The sequence below is a fragment of the Phyllopteryx taeniolatus genome, chromosome 10, assembly GCF_024500385.1.
Source record: "Phyllopteryx taeniolatus isolate TA_2022b chromosome 10, UOR_Ptae_1.2, whole genome shotgun sequence".
In the NCBI taxonomy this organism is placed as follows: domain Eukaryota; kingdom Metazoa; phylum Chordata; class Actinopteri; order Syngnathiformes; family Syngnathidae; genus Phyllopteryx; species Phyllopteryx taeniolatus.
The window spans coordinates 7,706,278-7,732,767 of NC_084511.1; the positions used below are offsets into that span (position 1 = coordinate 7,706,278).

Genomic DNA, 26,490 nt, shown 5'->3' on the forward strand with positions numbered 1-26,490 from the left:
GCAGCGTGGGTTCAGTTCCCACTCAGTGACAGTGTGAATGTGAGTGCGAATGGTTGTTCGTGTCTATATGTGCCCTGTGACTGACTGGCGACCAGTTCAGGGTGTAGTCCGCCTTTCGCCCGAAGTCAGCTAGGATAGGCTCCAGCACCCCGCGACACTAACCTGGATAAGCGGTGTTGAAAATGGATGGATGGATGGATTGTAAGTCTTTCAGTGAGTCAGTGCTTACCCTCCGTGACCGATTTATGACAGCGCACTTCGTTATGAATAATTAACCCACAATGCATTGCACACTTAACACGCCAGTACAACTCTATTCTTGTGTAAATAAAAAAGTAACAACAATAAAATACACTTTTTACGAAGGAAAATAACAAAAATAGTGTGGCGATAGTGAAATCGTGCATTTCTTTGCACTTTTATGGTACTGTACAGTCACTGTGCATTGTAGAATCAACAATCACCTCCCAATCGCTTTCTTCTGTTTTTTTTTTTTTTTTTTTTAATTTGTGATCTGCGTAAAGGGTTAAATGCTGATGAATAGCTGGACTGTGTTTTGTTCAAATCACCAACCACAAATTGGTACTTGGTAAGAGACATTGATGACTCAAAAGTAACTATTGCTGGTATGAACCAGTGACTGTAGTCTGATTATTTTGCCAGGAAAGTAACGCGTTACTATGTTCGTTACTCCAAATGGCAGCATTTTGGTTTAACACGTTACTTTGTACTTTGGCATCTCTGACCGTACCTGAAAAATCTACTTCAAGACAGTAACAAAAGTACAGTATGAATACGTTGCTATTCCCCACCACTGGGAAACACTGCAATAGAAAACAGAGATGGCGTCATTTGATGTGCAAGTGTACCTAGCAAAGTGTCGGACAAGAGTAATGAGGTAAAATGATGTGGTCCGCGAGTACGGAAGCCAATAGTATTGCATTCACTTGGATGAAAAAATGACTCAGAAAAACAGGGGGAGAAATTGTCATAAAACGTCGGGTGGGGGGAAAATTAGACAGAAAAATTTAGAAAAATAATTATTCAGAAAAACAGAAAAAAATACTCAGAAAAACAGAAAAAAATATTCAAAAAAACAAAGCCCTCAAAAAAATTACTCAGAAAAACAGGAGTTATTATTATTATTTTTAATCCAAGTGAATGTAATACAATACGGTTCCGTACTTGCGGACCACAAGAACACATGAAATTCACCAATGTGGTTGGTATCTGCCGCTTTATGCGCGTGCGTGTAGATTGATGGACTGGTGGGTGGGAGGAGCTACTCTGCAAACGACTCTCTCTCTGTCTCACTCACTCTCTCTCTCTCTAAAGAAGTTGAGGCGTCGACTTCTCGAGTTGGAATCTTTAGCCACGAGAGCAGTCACGTCAGTGGAGGCTTCGTTGTTCATGTTTGAGCTTCGCACGGCGCTCGTTGAGAGGAAGCCTGTCGAACGGTGTCCGGAGTGGCTTCCTGTCTTCGTATTTTGTTGAAGTCGCGACGTGTTTCTTCTAACTCGGCACCCCCCGCTCCAGCTTCACGATGACAGGCGACCAGCGCGCTCCACATGTTGGGCTGGTAAGTTGTTTCCGCGCAGACCCAGACACTCGTCTTGTGTCACGGATCCCTTGGGCTTCTGGCGAGTGCCTGGGAAAAAGCCGGCGCGTAGCATGCTGTCGTTTTATGTCCACGGGCGATATATTGTGATTTATTTGAATGCACGTGTCAGATGTTCTAATTCAGATTGATCAAACGTGCGAATTAGGTTGCTGATTTGAAAGCTTAAACTTGACCACGTTGGTGCGTTCTGCTTTTGTTTGTGATGGGCAGGATGTTGTGCCACGTATGAGTGGCCCAGGTAGAGATGGTATAAGGCACATGAGAGGATTCTATAGCATTCACCATTATTACAATGTAATTGGAATATTGGGGCCACAGTCTATGATTACCCATGCAGAAAAATGCAGGCTCCTTGAATCAGTATATAAAAAAAACTAGTGTTAATCAATAGTTGCCTGTTGTTGATGTTTTTTCCACCCCCTTCCCTAGTTTTTTCAGGCTTTGTTTGGGAGCTGTGATTATCTTTGCCACAAAACGAAATCTCATTTGCGTTCCACATTTTGATGTCTGTTTCCTTATTTACTTCTTGGAGGGATCATATTGGCGTGGCATATACTGTAGCTGAGTGGATGAGCGCCTGTTTGACACCCAGTTTGCCTTCAAGATGTTTAACTGTCCAGTTGCTCCTCGTGCTGTGATGAGTTTTTAAGACACATCTGACATGCAACTTGAACTAATATTATGTAGTTGAACCTGAACATTGAAAACCTATCACCACCATTTGCTGGTGCAAGAGCATTACTACCTTCCCGTATGGTGATAAAATGTAGAATATCTCGAGGGAGGGTGAAAAATGTGACAATTGTATTTCAGTTCCTGCAGCCCTGAATGTGTGAACATTGATTTCAGTCGTGCTCTATGGTCTTCCTGTGCTCAGCAGACTTTTTGAGGGATTATACACAGTAAGATCATGTTGAATATGTGCTGGGACTCATGGACATTAAGGTTAGCGACATTAGATTTACATGACTGCGTTTTTTTTTAAAGCGGAAACTTGATCCTGTGTGTCTTTCCTGAATCTTAAATCTGTTTAGCATGCCAGCTGTCTTATTCCCTCTCTTTCCATGTGCCATTGGAATAAAATCATGATGAAATGTACTATTCAGTTATAGACACCATGATGATTCTGCATTATGTGGAAATGTACCAGAGCGAGCAGATTTCAATATTAAATTGATATTTAACAATATTGCAGAAAAATGATACAGGGTAGTGAATTGATTCTGAAACTTAAAGCGTGTGTCATAGTCCTTATATTGCTTTTTGTGGAGGACAGTGGTGCCTTGAGATACAAATTAAATTTGCTCCGTGACAAAAAACACATCCTTTCCCCTTGAAATCAATCGAAATACCTTTAATCCATTCCATCCTCCCCCAATAATAAAAAACAGAAAAATAGCATTGTATAATATTGTACTAAACACAATAATGACATAATTACATTTAATGTAAAAAAAAAAAAAAAAATCTACATTTTTGCTTCAATTCAATGGACATTTTGCTGCTCCTTCTGGTGTAGGCACCTTGGCCACTTGGGGGCAGTATAATAGAGACAGAGACACAGATGAAGAGTTTTACAACTGACTCAGTAAGCTACAGTGGTATTAGGCATTTTTAGCAAAGGCTCAAGACAATACTGAATGCCTGTGATTATTGTTTTATTGTCTGTCTTCATCTTTTGTTTGTATTCAAATATCCTTAAAGTTTTATAACACCACAACACGTTGCTGTTTTTATGTTTTGCATTGTTTGTTAGCATTAAGGTAAACAGCGTTTATTAAGGCAAAGCTACAGTATGTTGTTCTTGTTCTTTTACATACACAACATATAATGTTCTTTGTATTGTTTAATTTGACTGTAAACTTCAATTGGTAGTTGCAATAAATGGGTTCAAGGCTCTCTTTTGAAGAAATGTTAAAACTGCTGCTTGTGAAGTTTAGTTGAGTTCACTGGCAGGCACCATGAGTGCTCGTATCTCAAAATTTTGCTTTCAAGACAAATTAAAAAATCAGTTGAACAACAGCTCGTATCTCGAAAAATCTGTAAATCGGGTCACAGGTATCTCAAAGTACCACTGCAGTTCCTTTACAGTGTGTTTCTGTGACTTTGTGTTCCTGTCTGCTCTCTGCCCAGGAGCACATCAGCCCCGAGTTTGTAATTCAAACAGCCTAGTGGGTGTGGCTGCGATATGTGCATTTTTTTTCATTGGCCTATTGGGCATTGACCCTAAGAACTCTGCTTGGAATAAGTGGTCATACAACTAGTGAAGTGACCAGGAATATGAAACCGATAAAAGAATCAGTAATTTACCGGTATGTCGCTGTGTCTGCTTGTTACGATGTGACAGTGAAGTTCGATTATGAATCATGACGAATTTTATTCTTGTTTCTTTCTTTTCTTTTCTTATATAAATACTCCCCTCAAACCTGTCAGCCCCATTCATGTCCCCGTAGTGCACGTTACTACTTAAATGGCCTCCTTGTTTTATTTTTCATTTATTTTTACACAGATTTTATTTCCCATACTGTGACACAGTTAGGCTCATCTGCACACTTACTGTATGGATATGTATTTACATATATACTCCCAACACCAGCCAGTCAGTCTTATATGGCGTGATTTACAGTAAATCTCCAAGCTCCATATGACCTCTTTCCTGCCTGTCTTTTATCTTTAGGCTTGTAACTTTTCCTCTTGCATTTCTTGCTCGCCTTTCTGTCTCCATCTAAGTTTCCCTCCAAAGACTGGCGGATGTTCAGCCCAGTCAGTGCACAGATGAGGTGAACTGCAAAGTGCATGGTTTGACCCTGCTTTGTCTGCTGCTAATGCCTAGATCAGATTACAGGATTTTAACCCCGATATTGGCCCGATTAGCTATCGCAGCCGATTTCCCAGATCTGGTCCGACAAATTTTGTCGGGAACGACAAAACTTAATCCATGACCAACAATTTGGCCCTACGATAGTCCTAGGACGCCAAAAGGAAAAGTCTCCCATCTTTGATTTTTTATTTTTTTATTTTTTATTTTTTATGTTTTATGTTTTATTTATCCATCCATCCAATTTCAACACCGCTTATCCTGGTCAGGGTCGCGGGGCGCTGGAGCCTATCCCAGCTGACTTCGGGCGAAAGGCGGACTACACCCTGAACTGGTCGCCAGTCAGTCGCAGGGCACATATAGACACGGACAACCATTCGCACTCACATTCACACAGTCACTGAGTGGGAACTGAATCCACGCTGCCTGCACCAAAGTCAGGCGAGTGCACCACTACACCATCGGTGACCTTGTTTTATTTATTTATTTATTTTTTCATTTTGGGATATCTTCTGTGTAGTGTGACATATCAACGACATCTCTCTGACAGCGCACCTTGACGTCGACCAATAGGATTGTGTATTGTGACCGGCACATCATCTCCCATGCTTGCCGTTGTCAAGATACTTGCACGACGTTATGAACATTTATTTACGCGTACAAAAAAATGTTTACTGAAGCTTTAGAGAATGATTCCACAGAACGCTGGCATATTTACGTACAACCGTTTGTGCTAGCACTGGCTTGCTAGGCTACATAACGTTTTGTTGCCTGCTTATGTGCCGTATCGTATTTAAAAGTACGTGAACATGCCACAAGGAATCCTTGAATGATCGTCCTCTCCTGAGCACCAGTGACAACCACCACACGTTTTTCCTCATTTTGTCCACACACACACACACACACACACACACACACGCACACACACACAAACAATACATTGCGGCGCATTGTTGTTGTCGTCCGGTGTATCCGCTCGCGTTGACCGGTGACACATTTTCTGGTTCCACGTCTCCGACAGTGTCTGATTTGACAAGATAAAGCCCAGTGATCATAGATGACGGGATGCGGCAAGATTTCATGGCAGTAGTCTGACATAGTGCAATCGTGAAAGACCAAATTTGTCTTGTAGTCTGATCCAGGCATAACATGTCTGCGATTAAGGGGTAATGTGTCACACTACATTTCAAAGTGACAGACTGTTTATTTACTGTTGATGATGCTTCCCATTTGGGCTGCACAATATTGGAAAAAAAACTTTTTTTAAAATCCCGTGATATATATTGTGATGTGAAAAAATAAATATTCAAGATGTCAAAACCAGCACACAATTCTCGTTTTCCCTATCTGTATTGTTTGGGCAGGTTCTAGTAGTTTCAGTAGAAAAGAAACTATGCACATAAGTATAGTGAATCATTTATGTGAAGTCTATCAGTATTTAAATGTACTGTCGTGTTGAGTTGGTAACAGCCAAGACATGGTCAATTTCTTTTCATGCCCAGTTATACTGTAATGTCATTGCCACATTCCTAACACGAGGTTATACATTTGTTTTTATCCATCCATCCCTTTTCCATATTACTTACGTTTTCATCAACCATGCATGTTTTTGGGATGTGCGAAAACTGGAGTACCCGGAGAAAACAAACGCATGCACGGGGAGAACATGCAAACCCCACACAAGGCGAGGCCAGATTTGAACCCGGTCCTCATAACAGTGAGGCAGATGTGCTAACCAGTCATCCACCGGGCTGCCCATTTGTTTTTAATCAATCTGTTCTTTTAAACATCTTTTAACATACCATAATTTCTCGTGTATAATGCACATTCCCCCCACCCTCCTCAGAACTGTGAGGCAGACGCGCTAACCAGTCGTCCGTCGTGCCGCTCCATCCCTCCATCCCTCTCTTTCCCCCCAAATAGAATCTGTTGTGACGCGCATTCATTTAATTTTGAAGAGCGATACTGTAAACGCAGCCGGTGTACATTGTTTCTCATGTCCTCATTCGTAGTTATCATACAAGGAGGTAAATTTATAACACTCTGGGCTACTCTGTGTGTTGTTTGAAGGTTTATAGTCTACCGTAACATCGGTGCTAATCTTATTAGCATGTCCAACCATGTCCCTATGTTGGTCACTTGTTAATATTACAGTTGATGCATATACAGTACCCAACATGGCAGGACTCCGCGATTAGTGCGATATGACTATTGCACACAAGTACATCGCAATGATGATGCTCAAACAATGTATCGTGCAGCCCTACTTCACATGTAAGTGTTTGTGCTGAGAAATATATTGCTGACTATTAACTGCCTGTGCTATTGAGGCAGTGACTTAGAACCCAATGTTTAAAAATATAAAAGCAGTGAGCTGCAGGCAGTGTGCGACCTTCAAACTGAATTTGCCAAACTGAAATGCATGAAATCCAGTGACACTGTGTCAAGAGGGCAGATAGCCGTTCTTTTATCTTTGTATCTTCTGGGCTTCTCTTGCTTTATTTACTTTGCTTCTCTTGTCAGTCTTGTCATACTATCATGGCCATCATCTTTAATCACCTATTCTGCTGTGTAGTTTCGATTGACATTTTCAGAAGTTTTTTACACCTTTGAGTACTGCAAGTACCATAATAAAAACAACATTGTTAAATTATCTGTATCAGTCAAATAACTATCAATGTTTACATCAGTCTTATGTCACAGTAGCTAATGAAGTGGCCAGTAAGAGTTGCTAGTAAAGGCTTTGTGGTTTATGAGATGGTTTTTACTTGACTAATCATTGTTGCGCGGCACGGTGGCCGACTGGTTAGAGCGTCAGCCTCACAGTTCTGAGGACCCGGGTTCAATCCCCGGCCCCGCCTGTGTGGAGTTTGCATGTTCTCCCCGTGCCTGCGTGGGTTTTCTCCGGGTACTCCGGTTTCCTCCCACATCCCAAAAACATGCATGAATTGGAGACTCTAAATTGCCCGTAGCCATGACTGTGAGTGCGAATGGTTGTTTGTTCCTATGTGCCCTGTGATTGGCTGGCAACCAGTTCAGGGTGTACCCTGCCTCCTGCCCGATGATGGCTGGGATAGGCTCCAGCACGCCCGCGACCCTAGTGAGGAGAAGCGGCTCAGAAAATGGATGGATGGATGGATAATCATTGTTGCGTTTTTAGCCTTTGTTTGAAAGTAGAAGCTTACCCATAGGAACTAGGCTTTACACGAACAGGATTTTTGGGGCCGATCAGCAAGTTTAGATAAACGGTAATTCATCACCGATCCCATCACAAGATGGAGCAATGTGTCTATTGACATGACTTGTTCAGTTATTGTATATACTTGTGTACTGTACACTAAGTACCGTATGTTCAAAATTATTCTCTAGCATTTTAGACAAAAGTTAAAACGTCAATGACCTCTAGGGAGCATTCAAGGATTGGCCACTGACATAAGTTTCGGTCAAATCAACCTTACAACATGACAGAAATAATGGGTGCTAACTTACTGTAATTAAATTACTTTATTAGAGTTAAATTACTTTAACAAAAATACTGTTAATGACATACTTACTTTAATTTTCTCACTTTCCCGTATATATGAACGGGTGTTGTTCAGAGTTTGCGTCCGTTTGACTTTTCCTTTATTATTATTATTTTTTTCCACGCTGCGTTGCTTGAACACGGCATGCTCCTCCTTGTGTCCATTCTTCAGGTGCCCGATTAAATTTGTTGTCTTGAAGCATTTAGATGACGTTCCCCACGACGTACTTCAGTTGTGCACAAACTGCAAATAGCTTTCGTGTTGTTTGTCTGAGACACCGCAAAATAGTTCCACACTTTTCCACAACTTTATTAGCCGTCAGACAGTGACAGTACTACGCCACAAGACGTGACAAGGCTAAAGATAAACTAGCTTTTGAATTCATCCGCAACGGCGACGCGGAGTAAATGTCTTTTGCGGAGCATTGATCGGATCGGTAAATTATGACATGAAAGCCGATCGGCCGATACCGATCAAACCGATCAGACCGGTGTGAAGTCTAATAGGAACACTTTGAAGGGGTAGTTTTATTCAAATTCCACAGCATCTAATCATATAATGCAGTAATGAATCAGCAGGTATGGTAATTGAGCTTGCACGTCATTAAAAATGTGTGATGTGTTTGTGTGCTATGTTTATTTCTGAGGTGATGATTTTTGCCAAATAAAACTTGAGGCGATTCAACTTTTTTGTGTCTAATACATGCACAACTCAGTCACCCTCCAAACACTGCGGACTAGGGTTGGTCTTGCACAAGTAAAAATATAGTTTTCATTTTCATCATGTACCGGCTAAATCTTCATTCAAACAGTCCACCAAACCCTGGTGTTGAGTAAAAAAAAACGGCCAAAAGAATATTTTTTTCTGTTTTCAGTGGAAAAGAGCCCAGTGTAAACGCACACTTATTCCTATGAATCCACCCAGACAGGAAAGAGTGAGTGAGAGTGTTTTTTTCTCCACCCTAGTCTAACAGCAGCTGAGGATGAAGAGGCAGCTGACCTCCACCACTCAGCTAGTTAGCTGCCAGCTGCTTTTGTGTGCTCCTGCGGGGCTGCATATGTTTCCCATGATCCAACCTGCTGGCACCAGCAGTGTAGGATCAGGCCCAACTTCTGCTTCATGTCAACAACCCCCATCCAGACACGCACGCACACACACACACCCACACATACACACACACATGAACGCCTATCACCACCATAAAGCTCTGTGAGGATACCAGACCTACCATCTCCTGGACAGACAGATGTTCAGAAGCTTGACTCGGGGAGGACTTTGGTCCAGGGGTGACTATGACACCTCACCTAAAGGAATAAAAAAACACTTATTTTCAGACATGCATCATTTTAAAACACAAAACCAGTTGAGGTTATGTTTCCTAGAAGATTTCATGGAGGTAAATCTTTTGTGGCTCTGCAATTCATTGGTGACAATTGTGAATGCTATTCATCAAAAATATTGCTTAATGTATGAAAGGTTTTTACTTGATTAAATGTAATTTATTAATAACACCTAATTAATTTGATTCATGTTTTAATAGCGTCCCACCGCTATTAAATATATCAGTCGTGTTGAATGCTTGATTATTTTGGCCATGATAACTGTTAAGTGTTGTCACGATACGAAAATTCTGACTGATACTGTACCTGCATAAAGTTCGATACGGATGCTGAAACTGTACCATAGCAAAAACATTAGAAGTGGAATCATAGTTAGGAAAACATGGGACTTGAAATTCTTGGGTAATGGCGAATATAACAATTATTACATTTGATAAAATAAATTACACAGTACTTCAGCTTTAAAACAATAATACAATTATTCTCCCAGCTTCTGAAATTTGTAGCCTTGGCCATCCATCCATTTTCTGTACCGCTTATCCTCTGTAGGGTCGTGGGCGTGCTGGAGCCTCTGCCAGCTATTTTCAGGTGAGAGGCGGGGTACACCATGAACTTGTCGCCAGCCAACCGCAGATTTGTTTAAAACATTTTTTTTTTTGGTAAAAAAACACAGACATGTACAGTAGACAAGAACCCAAACACATTGGACAGTTCATAAGAGCTTCAGTAGAAACGAAACTACGGTATGCTCAGAAGAGCACATAGGTGTATTGAGTGATTTGTGTGAAGTCTACCTGATGTACAGTCGTAGCGAGCAGGTTTATGACTGTAAGATCTATGCTAATTTCCGTAGGCCTTTCTATAGCATTTTGCCCTACTGTATGTTGTCATTAAGGTAACAGGCATTAATTACAAAAATAAAGATATAAGATGTATAAAGATAAACTGACAGGGTGGGTGAAAACAAGAGGAGGCAGTTTCAATGTATACATAAACTACAAGTATTAGGAGTGTTGTATCAGGTACAAAACAAAGCATGTTTGCACTACTAATTATTAGACTTTACGCCGATCTGATCGGTGTGATTGGTATCGCCCGATAATTAGCATTTTATGCTGATCGGCTGAATTTGCCGATCCGATCAATGATGTCATCGATCGGCTCTGCACAAGACATTTAACTCTGCGTCGCCGTTGCGTAGGAATACAAAAGCTAGTTTATTTTTAGCATTGTCACATGTCTTGTGGCGCAGTACTATAACTATCTGACGGCCAATAAAATTTGTTTTAATCATATCTGTTAAAAAATAGATAATCCGTGTGGGACTATTTTGCGGTGTCTCAGACAAACAACACGTAAGTTATTTGCAGTCTGTGCACAACTGAAGTATGTTGTGGAGAATGCTTCAACACAAATTTGATGAGGCACCTGAAGAATGTACACAAGGAGGAGCATGCCAAGTTCAAGCAACGCAGCGTGGGGGGGAGGAAAAGCCAAACGGACACAAACGCTAGACGACACCCGTCCATATAGCTGGGACATTGAGAAAGTTAGAGTAAGCATGTCATTAACAGTATTTATTAAAGTAATTTAATTGCAATAAAGTAATTTCATTACAGTAAGTTAGCACCCATTATTTCTGTCATGTTGTAGTGTTGATCTGACCTAAACTTATGTCAGTGGCCAATCCTTGAATGCCCCCTAGAGGTCATTGATGTTTTAACTTTTGTCTAAAACGCTCGAGAATAATTTTGAGCTGGGATGGGCTCCAGCACGCCCACGACCCTATGAGGATAAGCAGTACAGAAAATGGATGGATAGATTGATACAGTACTCAGTATACAGTACACAAGTATGTACAATAAATGAACCATTCATAAAAGTGCACAAGTATATACAATAAATGAATAAGTCATGTACTTGTAAATGGACACATTGCTCCATCTTGTGATCGGGTCGGTGATCGGTTATCGTTTTTTAAAACTTGGTGATCGGCCCCAAAAATCCTGATCGTGTAAAGCCTACTAATTATAAGGATGCTGCCCTGGCGCTTTGTTTCGCTATGAGAGTGTGACATGTAACAAAACAGTGTGGGTGCAGTATGATGTAGAACATTCACTGTCCCTGTAGCAACACAAAGGTTTGGCGTTATGCCTGACCCTACTACTGGATTAACAGCCAAACAACAGACCTGTCCCCCTTTCTGTCTTTGTGCTGATACAGTTTGGTGAAGTGTGACAATGGTGTAAAACATTTAGCCTGGAATAGACCGTAGAAAAGAGGCTATTGAGAATAGAGGAGGGGGAAACATGATTGTAGTCCTAGCAATGCAATATGTGTGAGGGATTTGGAGACGAGCTGCTGATTCCTCAGAGGTTCTTATCAGCAATATTCCGTTAAATCTTCAACCAACGTTCTTCATGCTTTCAATGAGCACTTCCTGACTTAAAACCCAGAAATGACGTGTTGCGTGAGTGGGTACCAACCACGAAGTGGTCAGGTACTTGAATATTAATTGACAAAACTACGTCACAATGTCAGCGATTTCAAATCCGCTCCATTTGGAAGCCTTATGCCATTTATTCACTTTGCATTAAATTGCCAAACCACGTAGATGTGACAAACTTAAACCATGTCACAGACTGATTCTGACCAATGTTATGCATAAAACCGTAGAAAAAAAAAATATTATGATGGAAAGGGACCTTTAATATACTTCATTCTAGCATTAAAAGTTCTGTTTTCTAACGACCCTTTTCTTATCCTTGATTTATCCATGTTATATCTACAGGGGGTCGAATAGCTCAATAAATGTGGTGCCAGGTGTCGCACATCAATGCTTGTGAAGCATATTTTGAGCGACCAAAGTAAATAAACAAATAAAACTTTAATTTTACAGGAGCACCATAATCTTCAAATTTAGAATTAACTTTGAAAGACAAACAACCTAAAATTAAAACAACTTTAAATGAAATACTCATTCTTTATTTTCCTAAGTCAACAGAGAGCCACAGCAGATGGATGAAAGAGCCACATGCCACAGGTTGTACATCCCTGCTGGAGATCATTGATTGTTTTCAGTGCTCTGCCTCGCACAAGTTACATTGAATATATGTCAGTACCTGCCATTGACTGATGACCAGTCCAGGCTATGAGGGGCCGTTAGGGACATTATTCAGGATTAGCTCTCACACTTACTCTTCAAATACTTTCACACAAACACAAACTACTGAAAGGCTCTCATAAGCTAGCCTTCTGGCTAATTCTGGCTTTTTTAACCATGTGTACTTCATGTGTTTTATGAAATTGCATTGTCCCCTTTCAAAAATAAACTGAAATTAGCACTACTCAAACACTCTTATATACACTACTCAAACCCGTTCATTCACACCAGTCTTGCTCTCAAAAAGACTACTCAAACAGTCTCATAAACACGGCCCCTCATACAAGGCTGTGTCCCGCCTTTCGGCTGAAGTCTGTTGGGTTAGGCCTCTAGTTACCTGTGACACTAATGAGGACAATCAGGACAGAAAAATGAATGGATGGATATACCGTTAGGGTTGGGCATCGTTTGAATTTGAGCAATTCTGATTCCGGTTCCTTATTTCGATTCGGGTTCTAAATGATTCTCAATTCCGATTCTTTTAGGGGGCGGGGTAAAAAAGGTTTGCATGGTTTAAATCAGGGATGTCAAACTCTTTATTGTCTCGGGCCGCATTGTAGTTATGATTTCCTTCAGAGGGCCAGTGAAACAGTGAAACCATATACATGTTTAATCATCACCAAAACATTACCATTACACAACAAATTGAGGGATTACTAGTTTTGAAATCTGCCCTGCGATTGGCTGGCAACCAGTTCACGTCCTACCTCGCCTACTGCCCGATGATAGCTGGGATAGGCTCCAGCACTCCCGCGATCCTTGTGAGCGTAGGTGGCTCAGAAAATGGATGGATGGATAGTTTTGAAATCAAAAGACAAGGATAATAGTTTGTTCAAGTATTGTTTAAGTTACTGTAGAAGAAGGGTTTGGTAACAGAAAAATGCAATATCTCAACATTATTGTTTATTATTATGACAATTTGGAATTTGGGTACAGATATTAGCAAAAATCACAGAAGTTGACGAGCATGATTTGTTTTCGCGGGCCACATAAAATGATGTGGTGGGCCGCATCTGGCCCCCGGGCCTTGAGTTTGATAGCTGTGGTTTAAATAAAGGGTCTCCAAATTATGAACATCACTTTTCTTAGCAGCCCGCAGCATAGACTAAAATGGCCATTTGACGCAGGGATCTTTATAACCAGTATCAATATCCATCCATCCATCCATTGTCAACGCCGCTTATCCTGGTTAGGGTTGTGGGGTGCTGGAACCTATCCCAGCTGACTTCGGGCGAAAGAGGGACTACACCCTGAAGTGGTTGCCAGTCAGTCGCAGAGCACATATAGACAAGGACAACCATTCGCACTCATATTCACACCATCACTGAGTGGGAACTGATCCCACGCTGCCCGCACCAAAGTCAGGCGAGGGTACCACTATACCATGAGTGACTTGTCAATATCAAACCTATGAACTAAAAGGTAATGTGTGTGGAACTAACCCAATTGACTTAACTTTTATCTAAAACATTAATCAGAATCAGAATGATAATCATCTTTATTTGCCAAGTATGTCCAAAACACACAAGGAATTTGTCTCCGGTAGTTGAAGCCGCTCAAGTTCAACAGACAGTCAATTTACAGAACACTTTGGAGACAGAGACATTGACAAAAAACAATTGTGCAAAAAGATGCAGAGTCCTCTAGCACTTAGAGCAGTTCGAATGACTAATATTGCAATAGACCGGTGCAATGACTATTGTGCAAGGGGCGCTGAGACTTCAAGGAGTGTATGCGGTTTAAAGTGACGAGTAGTGCGATAATCTGGGACAATGTTGGTTGTGCAAATGTTACAGATAGTCCTCAAACAGTGTGCAATGGAGCAGATGCTACTCTGGCATGAGTGGCCAGTATATGCAAATACTGCAACATGGCGAGACAACTACAGTGAGTGCACGCGTAATACATAATTGGCCCCACAGAAATGTGACAACGAACTCAAGTCAAAAAAATTGCCAGCTTGTTGTAATGGAATTATTGGTTAGGTGTTTAAGAAGTTGATCGCAAGAGGGAAGAAGCTGTTGGAATGTCTACTAGTTCTAGTTTGCATTGATCGGTAGCGCCTACCTGAGGGAAGGAGCTGGAAGAGCTGGTGACCGGGGTGCGGAGGGTCCGAGAGGATTTTGCACGCCCTTGATGTTGGGTAGGGGGGTACCGACAATCCTTTCAGCAGTTTTAATTGTCCGTTGCAGTCGGACTTTGTCCTTTTTTGTAGCAGCACCAAACCAGACTGTGATGGAAGAACACAGGACTGATTCGACTACCGCTGTGTAGAATTTATCAATATTAACTATCGCATTGTTAAAATCGCTATTTGGTACTGTTTTATCACGTCAAATGGTTTATATGTGCAAGTTTTAACTTCCTACTTTAAGCTTGTAGCCTTTTATTTTGAAGAGTACGTACCGGAACAGAGCTTTTTGGCACGAAAAATAACTTCAGACGGCACAGGTGATGATTTTTTTATTTTTTGTATTTTTTTTAAATGGATGGGACTAAATGCTATAAATCTTTGATGCCTTTCCTTACCCACCAATGAGGCACAAGGTAAGTGTTTGTGATACTGTTTATATATAGACGTTTATGTGAATTTTGTCCCAATTCATTGTGATGTAAAGTTTCTAAGGTGAAATTTTAGCTCAATGTTACGCTTTTTTTTCCTGTCATCGGCTCTTACGTTTGTTTGAAGACCAAAATATAGGCTAAAAACCATTAGCGCAAAAGTGCAACCAACCGTTTGTTAGCTGTCTCAATGTTGGCATAGACCAGTGGTGTCAAACATACGGCCCATGTCCGTCAGGGGGCCCAATCCGGCCCGTGGGGTTGGAGAACACATTCACTGCTCTTTTTAAATAAAAGTAACTTTTGTTGCTAATTTTGTCCACTGGAGGGTCCACTGACTTAAATGACAATAATGCACATGTAAAGGCCAAACAATGCCGAGTTTCAGGAGCACTATAGAATAAAATGGTGTGCCATGTTCACACTCCAATTCTGTGAAAATAAATACCTCCAGTAGAAATGTTTTAAGACATTGACTATTACAAAATTTCAGTCAAAAGCTTCACTTCAAAAGAGGTTGGTTTGTTGGAACCCTTTTGGTTTGGTAAAACAGAAAATATAACAAATAACTTGAATGACAAAGGTGTAATGTGATGAATTGTGTTGTTGACATGCCTCGTGAATCCATTTTTTAAAAAACATTCTTAATTGCTTGATTTTCACACAAGTGGAAAAGGAGTAAAAGGAAGAAAATATTCCCGTGACTTTGATAAGGGACACCACATTTGGGATGCTTAAGTCTAACTTCTGGTGTATATTTATATCCTCCTCCTTTTTTTTCTCCTCCTAGCACCCCCAGTTGAAGCTGCTCCTTTTTGCCACCCAAAAAACACACAACAAGCCAAAGAAAAAGAAAAAACATTTTATCCTTCAATAAAATGTTGAACTACAATGTTGACACAGAGACAGATTTTTCACTAAAGCTTCAGTTGAATTATACATTTTTTGACCCGTAGCACTGTTAGAGTTTAGTGGTTCAGCTCTAACATCATCAAACAAAATCATTGACTTTGTAATAATTTCACCTAATAGTAAAACCCTAACCCAGTTGAAATTTCCCTTCAGTCACCCAAATGAACATTCAGTTGAGATGAAGTTCTTTATGTCCCTATTTATTGCCTACAATGTCAAATTATCCCCCTCGAGTTGGCCCTTGTCTGAAGAGAATGTTAAATGTGGTTACACCAATAGGTTTTGGATGAAGCTTTTGGACTTTTTATTTTTTGTTTTGGTCTTCTAGCCATCATTTGGTTTCAACAAGAACGTAGCAGTGGGCATTGTTACCCTTCATGGTTATTCTCATTGTGTTTGCAAGGCCCTGGGGACTGACTATTTTTAAATGTGTCAGTGTGGGGCATCTGTTGTTTTGTTAACAACCTATTGATTTGTGTTGGCCTTAGAAACATGGCTACTGGGAGGGGATGATAACTGGTTTACTTCTCAAATACACTAATGAAATTGTTTTATAGTCTGTAAAATCACAAAATCCTCATTTATGCTCTTATGTTTTGTATTCTCTTGCTACACCCTTTCACATTTACTCCATAAGTAGTAAAAACTCAATACACCAGACATCAGTTAAGTGCTCGATAGGGGTGAGCGATATATGTATATCGCCTTCGATATATTCGTGAAAGTTGCTTTAACGATGTGCAATTTATCATTATCAAGTATTCATCCTCTCTCTGAAAGAAAACAACCGAAAGGGTGCATGGATGGCATATCAGGAAGAGAAAAAGGAGGAAGTGCATGAAAGTCCTCATTAGCCGAATTAGCGGACATGAGTCAGTCACATGACTGACTCAGTGGCAAGCAAAATAAACTCTCGCTCTCAAAGTAGTGGGCCGAGCAACCTTTTCAGTTGTTTAGCTAAAAGTTTAACAAGTGGGTGAATGGTTGCTATGGACCTCAATGGAACGCATGCATAGTATAGTTTTTTGTTCGCTACCAGGAAAATGACACAGGCCACCGATGTACCTGCTAGCTTCCCAAACACGGCCAGTTTAAAAGTGAAACAAAGAGAATGGACGGCGCTGTTTTGATCGTATAGTCACTGGAGTATTTAGTCATTTTGGATAACATTTACAAAGAAAACTGTGCGCACTCAGTCATCCCGACTACTGGTGAGGCTATTCGAGGTGCTAGCTAGCATAGCCCCTACTCCTGACGCAGCTGTTTGTATGTAAATACTGTATTTCACTATCCAGTCACCGATCACCCACTGCATTACTTATTTCAACCATGTATTACCAATATTAGCTGCTAAACTTGTCAGTGGGAATAAAACAAAGAAAAAAAAACATTCAACATTAAGATAGTATGTCTCATTTCTAATTTTTAATAAAGTATCCACCCAGCCATCCGTCCATGACCTTTGCTAAAGAAAAGATGAGAAAATCTGCACAACACACTCTGAAAACCCTCGCTGAGTCATTTAGCAAACATGTGGCATATGACAAAACAACTAAATGTTGGCAAGACATAAAGAACGGCATCAACTACATTTATTTTTCTGCAGTGTTCTACCCAAATTTGTATACCAGTGTGTGTTATAGTGACAAACTTGTCCAGTTGTTTGAAAATATTTAATTAGGGTTACATTTTGATGTCATTTAAATGTTTTTTATTTTTATTTATTTATTTTTAACAAAAGCTTACCATATTTTCACGACCATGAGGCACGCTTAAAAGTCGTAAATTTCTCCAAAATGGACGGGGGGCGCCTTATAATGCGGCGCGCCTTATGTGTGCACCGAGTTTCAAAATCTAAAAATGTTGTTGTGTGATGAGCGCTCCACTTGCCTGACGGAGCATTTCCTGCCGACACGCTGCTTATACAGAGGAAAAGCGGATGTGGCTGAGGACAGCATGCGGACATAAAGGGGGAAGAGTGCGCCTGAAGGTGAAGTCTAAAGGCACGCCCCCAGTAGGTATATAGCGCCGGTCAAGCCAGCCTCCACTCGTAAAGTAGCAATCAAGCCAGCCGCCCCTAATTTTGTTCATACTTTATACATACATTATACATTACGGTAATCAGTCACCAACTCGCGGCGAAAACCACCTTCAAAATAAAAGCTTCCCAATAATACGGACGTAAATGCTCTTCGGTTAAGGAATGCAACCAGCAAGGTTAATTTAAATCTTGAGATACATTAAAAAATTGTGTTTATTAGTTTTCAGAGACTTTTATTTTGAAATACAATATCAGATCTTCATCAAACCTCTTTTCGTCATCGTTGGTGTTCTGTCACACAGATCTGGACTTGTCTTGCGATGCCAATGGGATTATGTTGGGGTGGCTTTGGCTCAGTAGGTAGAACAGGTTCGAATCCCTCCTACGACTGTCCGCATGTCGAAGTGTCCTTGGGAAATTCATTTTAAACAGGGTGTTCAAAGTAAAGTTGCGAGCGGCGTGGGAGCGATGGATGACAGATGGCGAACACAGCTTTACTAAGACTGGGAGGCAATGCCAGGCGAGTTATGCCACCATATGTGAATGGATTGTGGATGCTTGGGCTAACGTGTCTGCTTTGACTGCTGTCCGAGCTTTCGCGAAAGCCAGCATCATTGCTGAACAGCCCCACGGCAACGATACTAATTCTGACAATGACGAGAGGCACCCTAACCCAGATCATGAGGACTTTGATGGATTTGTGGATGAGGATTGATGAAAAAATAACGTGAGTACGTTGTTAAATACTTCAATAAAATACAACCGAACTCAGTTTTACTCCCGCTGCCTTTTTAAAAACATTGATTTAGCGTGCATGCATGCTACCGTATGTTTTAATATAGCGTATGTTTTAGCATGCCTGCGCCCAATAATACGGTGCGTCTTATGTATGTGTTAAATTCAGAAATAGACCCCGTAACTGAGACTGCGCCTTTTAATACGATGAAAATACGGTAACTAAAATACTAATGTGCAAACCTGATTTATCATATTCTCCTGTATACAGCCTGCACCTAACTTGACATTATTAAATATCAAATATTGCCATGCAATGTTCTTGTGCAATGTTTTGTAGAAGATGTATGACGCACTTTAAAAAATAAACGAGGTGTTGTTCTGAAACACTGCCTGTCAATAAATATCCCGGGAAGAAAGTAGAGATCCGTTTTGTTTTTATAGGATTTCTTCAAATTGTCGTTATCGTAAAATTAAATAAAAATATCTATTTTATTTGCCCATATCACCCACCTCTAGTGCTCGACCAATTTTTGCCAATATGTCATGAGCACCACTGGCTTGGTGCCGCAATCCTTCCCGGCTTCCAACTACACCGAGCAGACTGCGTCATGGAGCTATCAGGGAAAACAAAAGGTGGCGGAATATGCTTGTATATCAATGTAAAATGGTGTACCGACATCACAGAGCTCATCACACACTGCATCCTGGACTTGGAGTCGCTGTTTTTGAAGTGTAGGTAATTCTACTTGCTGCGTGAGTTTGCTTCATTCATCCTCTCTGGTGTTTACATCCCCACCAGGTTAACACGAACGCCGCACTGTTAACGCTCCCTGACCAAGTAAACAAAATTGAAAAAATGCACCAAGATTCACCCCTTATTATTCTTGGGGACTTTAACAAAGGAAAACTCAACCACGAAGTACCTAAATACAAGCAGCACATTGACTGTCCCACCTGGGAAAACAACATTCTAGAGCACTGCCGTGCTATCCCTCGTGCAGCTCTGGGCTCATCTGTGCTCACTGTGTAATTCACTTAATACAAACACATACTGGCACAAACTTATATGTGCGAAGCCTGTGGTAAAAACAGTGAAGAAGTGGACCAATGAATCAAAGATAGAACTTCAAGACTGATTAGACTGCACAAATTGGAGTGTCTTTGGAACTTTAACTGGCAGCCTGGATGAATATACGGACAGTGCTGCATCCTATATCAGTTTCTGTGATATGTGTGTAGCAACAAAGACATTTCGCACGTTCAGTAATAACAAGCCATGGTTTACTGCTAAACTTCAGCAACTTCGCCAGGGTAAAGAGGACGCCTATCCCTAAGTGGGGTCAGAGAACTGTACAATCAGGCTAGAAACCAGGTGATAAAAGATATTAACATCGCAAAGAGAAATTATGCAGAAAAGCTGGGAAAATTGTTTACTGCTAACGACTCTAAGTCAATTGCTAACCAACGACAAGCGACCATCCCCACAAGTGGAGAACAATAAACGACTGGCTGATGACTGGAACACTTACTGCAGAGGACACTTTCACACCCCACACCCATCCAGCCGCACCACCGACCACCATCATCTGACTCCCCCTTCTGCCCCCATCATCTTCAAACAACAAAAGATCAACGAAGCGGCGGGCCCAGACCTTGTGTTCCCATCCTGCCTCAAAATCTGCGTGGACCAGCTCGCTCCAGTCTTCACACAGATCTTCAATAGATCTCTGGAACTGTGTACCATCCTGTTTCAAACGTTCTGCCATCATCCCAGTCCCCAAGAAACCTGCAATCTCAGGTCTGAAAGACTACAGGCCTGTCGCCATGACATCTGTGGTTATGAAGTCCTTTGAACGCCTCGTATGGACCACCTCAAGAGCGTCACATGACATCTGCTGGACCCCCTGCAGTTTGCCTACAGAGCAAACAGGTCTGTGGATGACGCAGTCAACATGGGACTGCACTTCATCCAAGAACACCTCGATGGCACAGGTACCTACGCGAGGCTCCTGTTCGTGGACTTCAGCTCTGCGTTCAACACCATCATCCCTGAACTCCTTTCCTCCAAGCTTCTCCAGCTCAGCGTCTCGCCTGCGGTATACCAGTGGATTTACAGCTTCCTGCCGGGCAGGACACAGCAGGTGAGGCTGGGCGACACCACCTCATCTACACACACCACCAGCTCCGGGGCGCCCCAAGGTTGTGTCCTCTCTTTGCTGCCCTTCTCTTGCTACAGGAACGACTGCACCTCAAAGCACCTGGCTGTCAAACTCCTGAAGTTTGCAGATGACACCACAGTCGTCGGTCTCATCAAAGACAGTGATGAGTCTGCATATAATCAGGAAGTGGAGCGGCTGCAGCTTTGGTGCCGCCAACAAAACCTGGAGCTGTGCACGCTCAAGACTATAAAGATGATCCTGGACTTCAGGAAGCAATTTTCACCACAGCTGCCCCTCACGCTGTCCAACTCCCATGTGTCAACCGTTGAGACCTTTAAGTTCCTGGGAATTACAGTCTCTCAGGACCTGAAGTGGGAGACCGACATCAACTCCATCCTCAAAAAAGCCCAGCAGAGGATGTACTTCCTGCGGCTTCTGATGAAGCATGGCCTGCCACGGGAGCTGTTGAGGCAGTTCTCCACAGCAGTCATCGAATCAGTCCTGTGTTCATCCATCACAGTGTGGTTTGGTGCTGCCACAAAAAAGGACAAACTCTGACTACAGCGGACAATCAGGACTGCCAAAAAACTCGTCGGTACCGCCCAACCCACTCTTGAGGACTTGCACGCTGCCAGAACTAAGACAAGAGCATGCAAAATCCTCTTGGACCTCCACATCCTGGTCCCCACCTCTTCCAGCTCCTTCCGTCATGTCGGCGCTATCATTAAATGCAAACTAAAACCAGCACACTTTCCAACAGCTTCTTCCCTCTTGCCATTAACTTCTTAAACAGTTACTTTACAATTCCTTTGTAACATTCTGCCAATTTTGTCTTGAGATTGTTGTCACATCTCTGTCCGGACACTTCTACATTATTCGTGCACTCCGTGTAGTAGTCTCGTCACTCTGATCTTTTTTTGACCAATACTGGCCACTCGTGCATCAGGAGTATCTGCACCATTTGGACAATTGTCATTGTTCCAGATTATCGCACTACTAGTCACTTTAAACTGCTTACATTTCTTGAAGACTCGGCACCATTTGCACAATTGTCACTGTACCAGATTATTGCTCTATTTGTCATTTCACACTGCTCTAAATTGTTTGAGGACTCTGCATCAGTTGCACAATTGTCATTGTATCAGCATTACCACACTGGTAACCTTTCATTGCTCAGTGACTCTCCATAGTGTGTTTTTGTTTTTTTATATCTTAAATGTATTTTTTGTCAAAATAGCTGTCTGTTGTCGTACTTGAGCGGCTCCAACTACTGGAGACAAATTCCTTGTTTGTTTTTGACATGCTTTGCAAATAAAGATGATTCTGAGTCTGGGTTTGTCGCCAATGTACTGTAACTGGTTCGTGTTGTGTGCCGTGCTTGACGCCTAAACATGCATCCATCCATCCATCCATTTTCTGTACCGCTTCTTCTCACTAGGGTCGCAGGTGTACTATCTCAGTTGATTTAGGGCAAGAGGCCGGGTACACTCTGAACTGGTCGCCAGCCAATCACAGGGCACATATAGGCAAACAACCATTTGCACTCACATTCATACCTACGGACAACTTATCCATCCATCCATCCATTTTCGTGCTTATCCTCACTGGGGTCGCGGGCGTGTTGGAGCCTGTCCCAGCTATCTTCGGCCGAGAGTCGGGGTACACCCTGAACTGATCACCAGCCAATCGCAAGCCACACTCACATTCACACCTACCATGCGTTTTTTTTCTCTTTTTTTTTTTCAGACTGTGAGAGTGTTTTTTGGAACCCACACAGGCACGGGGAGAACATGCAAACTCCATACAGGGGAGGCCAGATTTGTACCCGGGACCTCAGTACTGTGAGGCAGATGTGCTAACCAGTCGGCCATTGTGCTGCGCAATGCTTAAACAATGGGATATATATAAAACATTGTTATGACACTGACAAGTTCTGTCAGTTTTTAACCCATTCTTAGTAGCATCTTAGTCCTTACTAAGGTATCATAAAGAGGGAGAAGATTATTTTTTCTTATTAGAAAAACACTTAACAAATAGATATTGCGACAATTGCCAAAACAAGCAAACTCAGCCAAGAATAGCACTGAACTTCAGCTCATTTTGTTGGGACATATTGAATAGAATCCCTTCATAACGCCACATCTCCCACAAAGTATTGACGTTCCATGTCATCTTAGAAGCAAAGCAAATCTCCAGTGCCACCAATGCCTTCACGTTACACTTCCACAAGGCCCACCGCGTTCAAGTTAGGGCCAGAGTGCAATGTGTCTCTTTGACTGATACAAAAAGCCAACCTGGCTTCCCTAATTAAAAGAAAAAAATTGAGCTTGCACTTAAATAAGTCTACCTTTTTGTATTTGGCCCCTTAAATAAACATAGAGTCAGTGAAAATGGCCCAAAAGAGGTAAAAACATGTAGAAGAAAGGAGGAGGAGAAGACTTGGTCAGACGCATCCTGTTTGTTACAGTCGTACCCAATATACCAGAAGACGATAAGATGAACCTTTGTTAGCTGTAATTATTAAATTGATTGTTGTACATGTCACCCATGTTTATCACAAAATTGATCAATCAAGTTGCCTTTAGACAAGTGATGTCCAAGCGTCATGGCACGCAAGTTGCACACTTGTACAACAAAAATGTACCAGCATTACCAGATAACTAGCAACCCTTTATTGCTCAGTGACTGTTTTTTTTTTTTGTCAATGTCTTTATGTCTCAAAAGGTGTTCTCTGTCAATTGACTGTCTGTTGTCGTACTCGAGCGGTTCTAACTACCGCAGACAAATTCCTTGTGTGTTTTTTGGACATACTTGGCAAATAAAGATGATTCTGATTCTGATTCTGAAGTGTGCCGTCAGAGATCATCTGGGGTGTAGTGGCCTTTTCTCCAATTTAATTTAATTGTGCAGACAATTATAATTTATAAAAAAAACAACATTTTTGTTCATCTATCTGTGCCAAGAAAGTATAGTACCTGGCAAAACAATTAAATGCTTTTCCATTAGATGGCAGAAGATACAATTAACCCGTGTCCACCTGTTGCCAATTATACAACAGAATAAGTCATAGCTTCCTGCAAGTATATCAGCATTGTGTTCAATTAAACAGCCCTAGATTTTACACTCAGTAAATGTGTGAGTAAATTTAGACAAGATCATCAGTATTTCAGGATTCATACATTTTGTGACAATTTTGTCAGGTGGTGTGCTGTGAGATTTTTGTAAAATGATTTCCTTGGCTCAATAAAGTTTGGGAAACACTGCTTTAGACAGTTGTGTTATGACTCGAGTCAGTTGACGCTTCTGGGTCCCACCCAAATTTAGCCAAACTTGTGCCCCACATTTGTCACTCTGAGATTATACATTGTCTCCAAACTCCCATGATTTGTTACCTCTGCTTATTTGAATGGGCGCTAGCATCTGCAGATGAGACAAATGGGTGTTTAATTAGTGACAGATGAATATATAAGACTGTGCAGGCTGAAGTCAATCAAACAGCAGCCAGGGAAAACAATGGCTAATACTCCCCCCAACCCCCAAAAAAGGAAATGCCGAACATTAGTGTGGTATAAATAGCAAAATCTGACTTTGTAGCACCAGACAGAGGACAGGAACCACCCCCACCCCAATACATCCAACCTTTAGGGGTCACTCCGATCACAAGGTCTCAACATTTTCCCGCCACTCCCAACTTTACAACTCAGTTTAGTTTGATCTATTTTTGTGCTTATGTCTCTTGACCTCAATGTTTTTGTGGTCATCTTTCAGTTTACTCTTACATGTATTCTCCATCTGCTCTCTCTCTCTTTCTAGCTGCAATCATGAATAGCTGAAAGACCTAGTTGCGCATCCTGCTTTATTAATGGGTCCGCCCCTAAAGTTGAAGTGGCAACTGGCCCCTGTGGATGTATTACGTTTGGAGGGGAAGAAATGCATGGTTGCACTTTGAGCAAGAAAGCTTTAATAGCCTTTGGTCCAGCAGAACCTTTTATTTGACTCATGTCTCTTTGTATTTTTTTATATTTTTTTTAGTTTTGTTTATTTGGACGGGACAGTGCACCTTATTAATAAAATAAGTTTACCAAAGTGCAGGATTAAACAGTAAAAGTTCCAGTTTTACCACAGGGCTAATTTCCATCCGTAGTCCCCAAAACATAAAAACATGACAAGTTGGCAGTAGCTCATTAAATATAAAAGTAGCTAAAGGAAGTACAATAAACGTAAAGTACAAAAGTAACAAAAAACAAATATACAATTATATAATTAGTATTCATATATTTGATTTGTTAGGAGCCATTCTTGTTTTAGTTTACATTTAAAGGTATTGATAGTGGGGCTTTCCCTTATTGAGACAGGGAGGTTGTTCCATATTGAGCAGCCTTATATACAGTGGGTACGGAAAGTATTCTAAAACCTCTTACATTTTTCACTCTTATATTGCAGCCCTTTGCTAAAATCTTTTTTGCTAAAAAGGTTCATTTCCCCCCCCCCCCCTCATTAATGTACATACAGCACGCCATTTTGACAGAAAAAAACGGAATTTTTGAAATTTTTGCAGATTTATTAAAAAAGGAAAACTGAAATATCACACAGCCATAATTATTCATAATACTGACCCTTTGCTCAGTATTTAGTAGTAGCACCCTTTTGAGCTAAGAAAGCCATGAGTCTTTTTGGGAATGATACAACAAGTTTTTCACACCTTGATTTGGGGATCCTCTGCCATTCCTCCTTGCAGATTCTCTCCAGTTCTGTCAGGTTGGATGGTGAATGTTGTTGGACAGCCATTTTCAGGTCTCTCCAGAGATGCTCAATTGGGTTTAAGTCAGAGCTCTGGTTGGGCCATTCAAGAACAGTCACGGAGTTGTTCTGAAGCCACTCCTTCGTTATTTTAGCTTTGTGCTTCGGGTCATTGTCTTGTTGGAAGGTGAACCTTCGGGCTAGGCTGAGCTCTGGAGAACCAGTCGTCCTGTCCCTGCAGCTGAAAAATCATAATAATCATTTCAATCTGGCCCGCCAAAGATTGGTAGTAGATTAAGTAATATTTGGAGTCGCCCAAATCATATAAAAAATCATGACTACATTCATTTGACCTTGTCCTTTAATGCCGAGTGGTTCCACCAAGTTGTGTTGTAATGCCCAGTGGTTCCACCAGGTAGCGCAGTAGGTACAGTGATACATTGACTTTACTTGACTTTGGCTGTTCTGTTTTTACTCTGCTACTGCTGTGAACCCTTCTTCAACCATGAGTGGGCCAAAGAAAAGAAAGGCGACAGTGAGTGCCGAGTGTTTAATATAGAATGGACTACTAAATACTTTTTTACTCAAGTCCGGGAGAATTGCCACAACAAAACTAACACCAGACTTGGATGTGCTGGCAAAAAAAGGTGATCAACAAAACAACGCTGTTCCCATTAAAAGTAAATCTAATTATTAACACTACAATGTCTTTTTTTCCCTGTTTATTTTTTTATATGTAAGCATCTGGTCCTGGTTTAGCTCACCTGTCAAATTTTAAAAGTCAATGTGTCCCCTGAGACACCCACCCCTGTTCTAGAACTTTCTCCCATCTCCCGACTGCATCTCTGGAGCTCAGCCACAGTGATCTTTGG

General features: G+C 41.3%; 2 protein-coding genes across 3 annotated transcripts in view; both read left to right on the forward strand.

Moving 5' to 3' along the window:
- Window positions 1–1,337: 1,337 nt before the first annotated feature.
- LOC133484629 (probable E3 ubiquitin-protein ligase MID2) overlaps window positions 1,338–26,490 on the forward strand; it is a 120,321-nt gene continuing 95,168 nt past the window's right edge. For both annotated transcript variants that reach the window (XM_061787507.1, XM_061787508.1), the window contains exon 1: window positions 1,338–1,579. The gene's annotated coding sequence lies outside the window, so the exon portion shown is untranslated. The remainder of the gene's footprint in view (window positions 1,580–26,490) is intronic.
- Window positions 16,731–22,146, forward strand: LOC133484744 (uncharacterized). Its single transcript, XM_061787768.1, has 2 exons — window positions 16,731–18,708; window positions 19,236–22,146. The coding sequence occupies exon 2, from the start codon at window positions 20,672–20,674 to the stop codon at window positions 21,434–21,436; it is 765 nt and encodes a 254-aa protein (XP_061643752.1). The 5' UTR covers window positions 16,731–18,708; window positions 19,236–20,671; the 3' UTR covers window positions 21,437–22,146.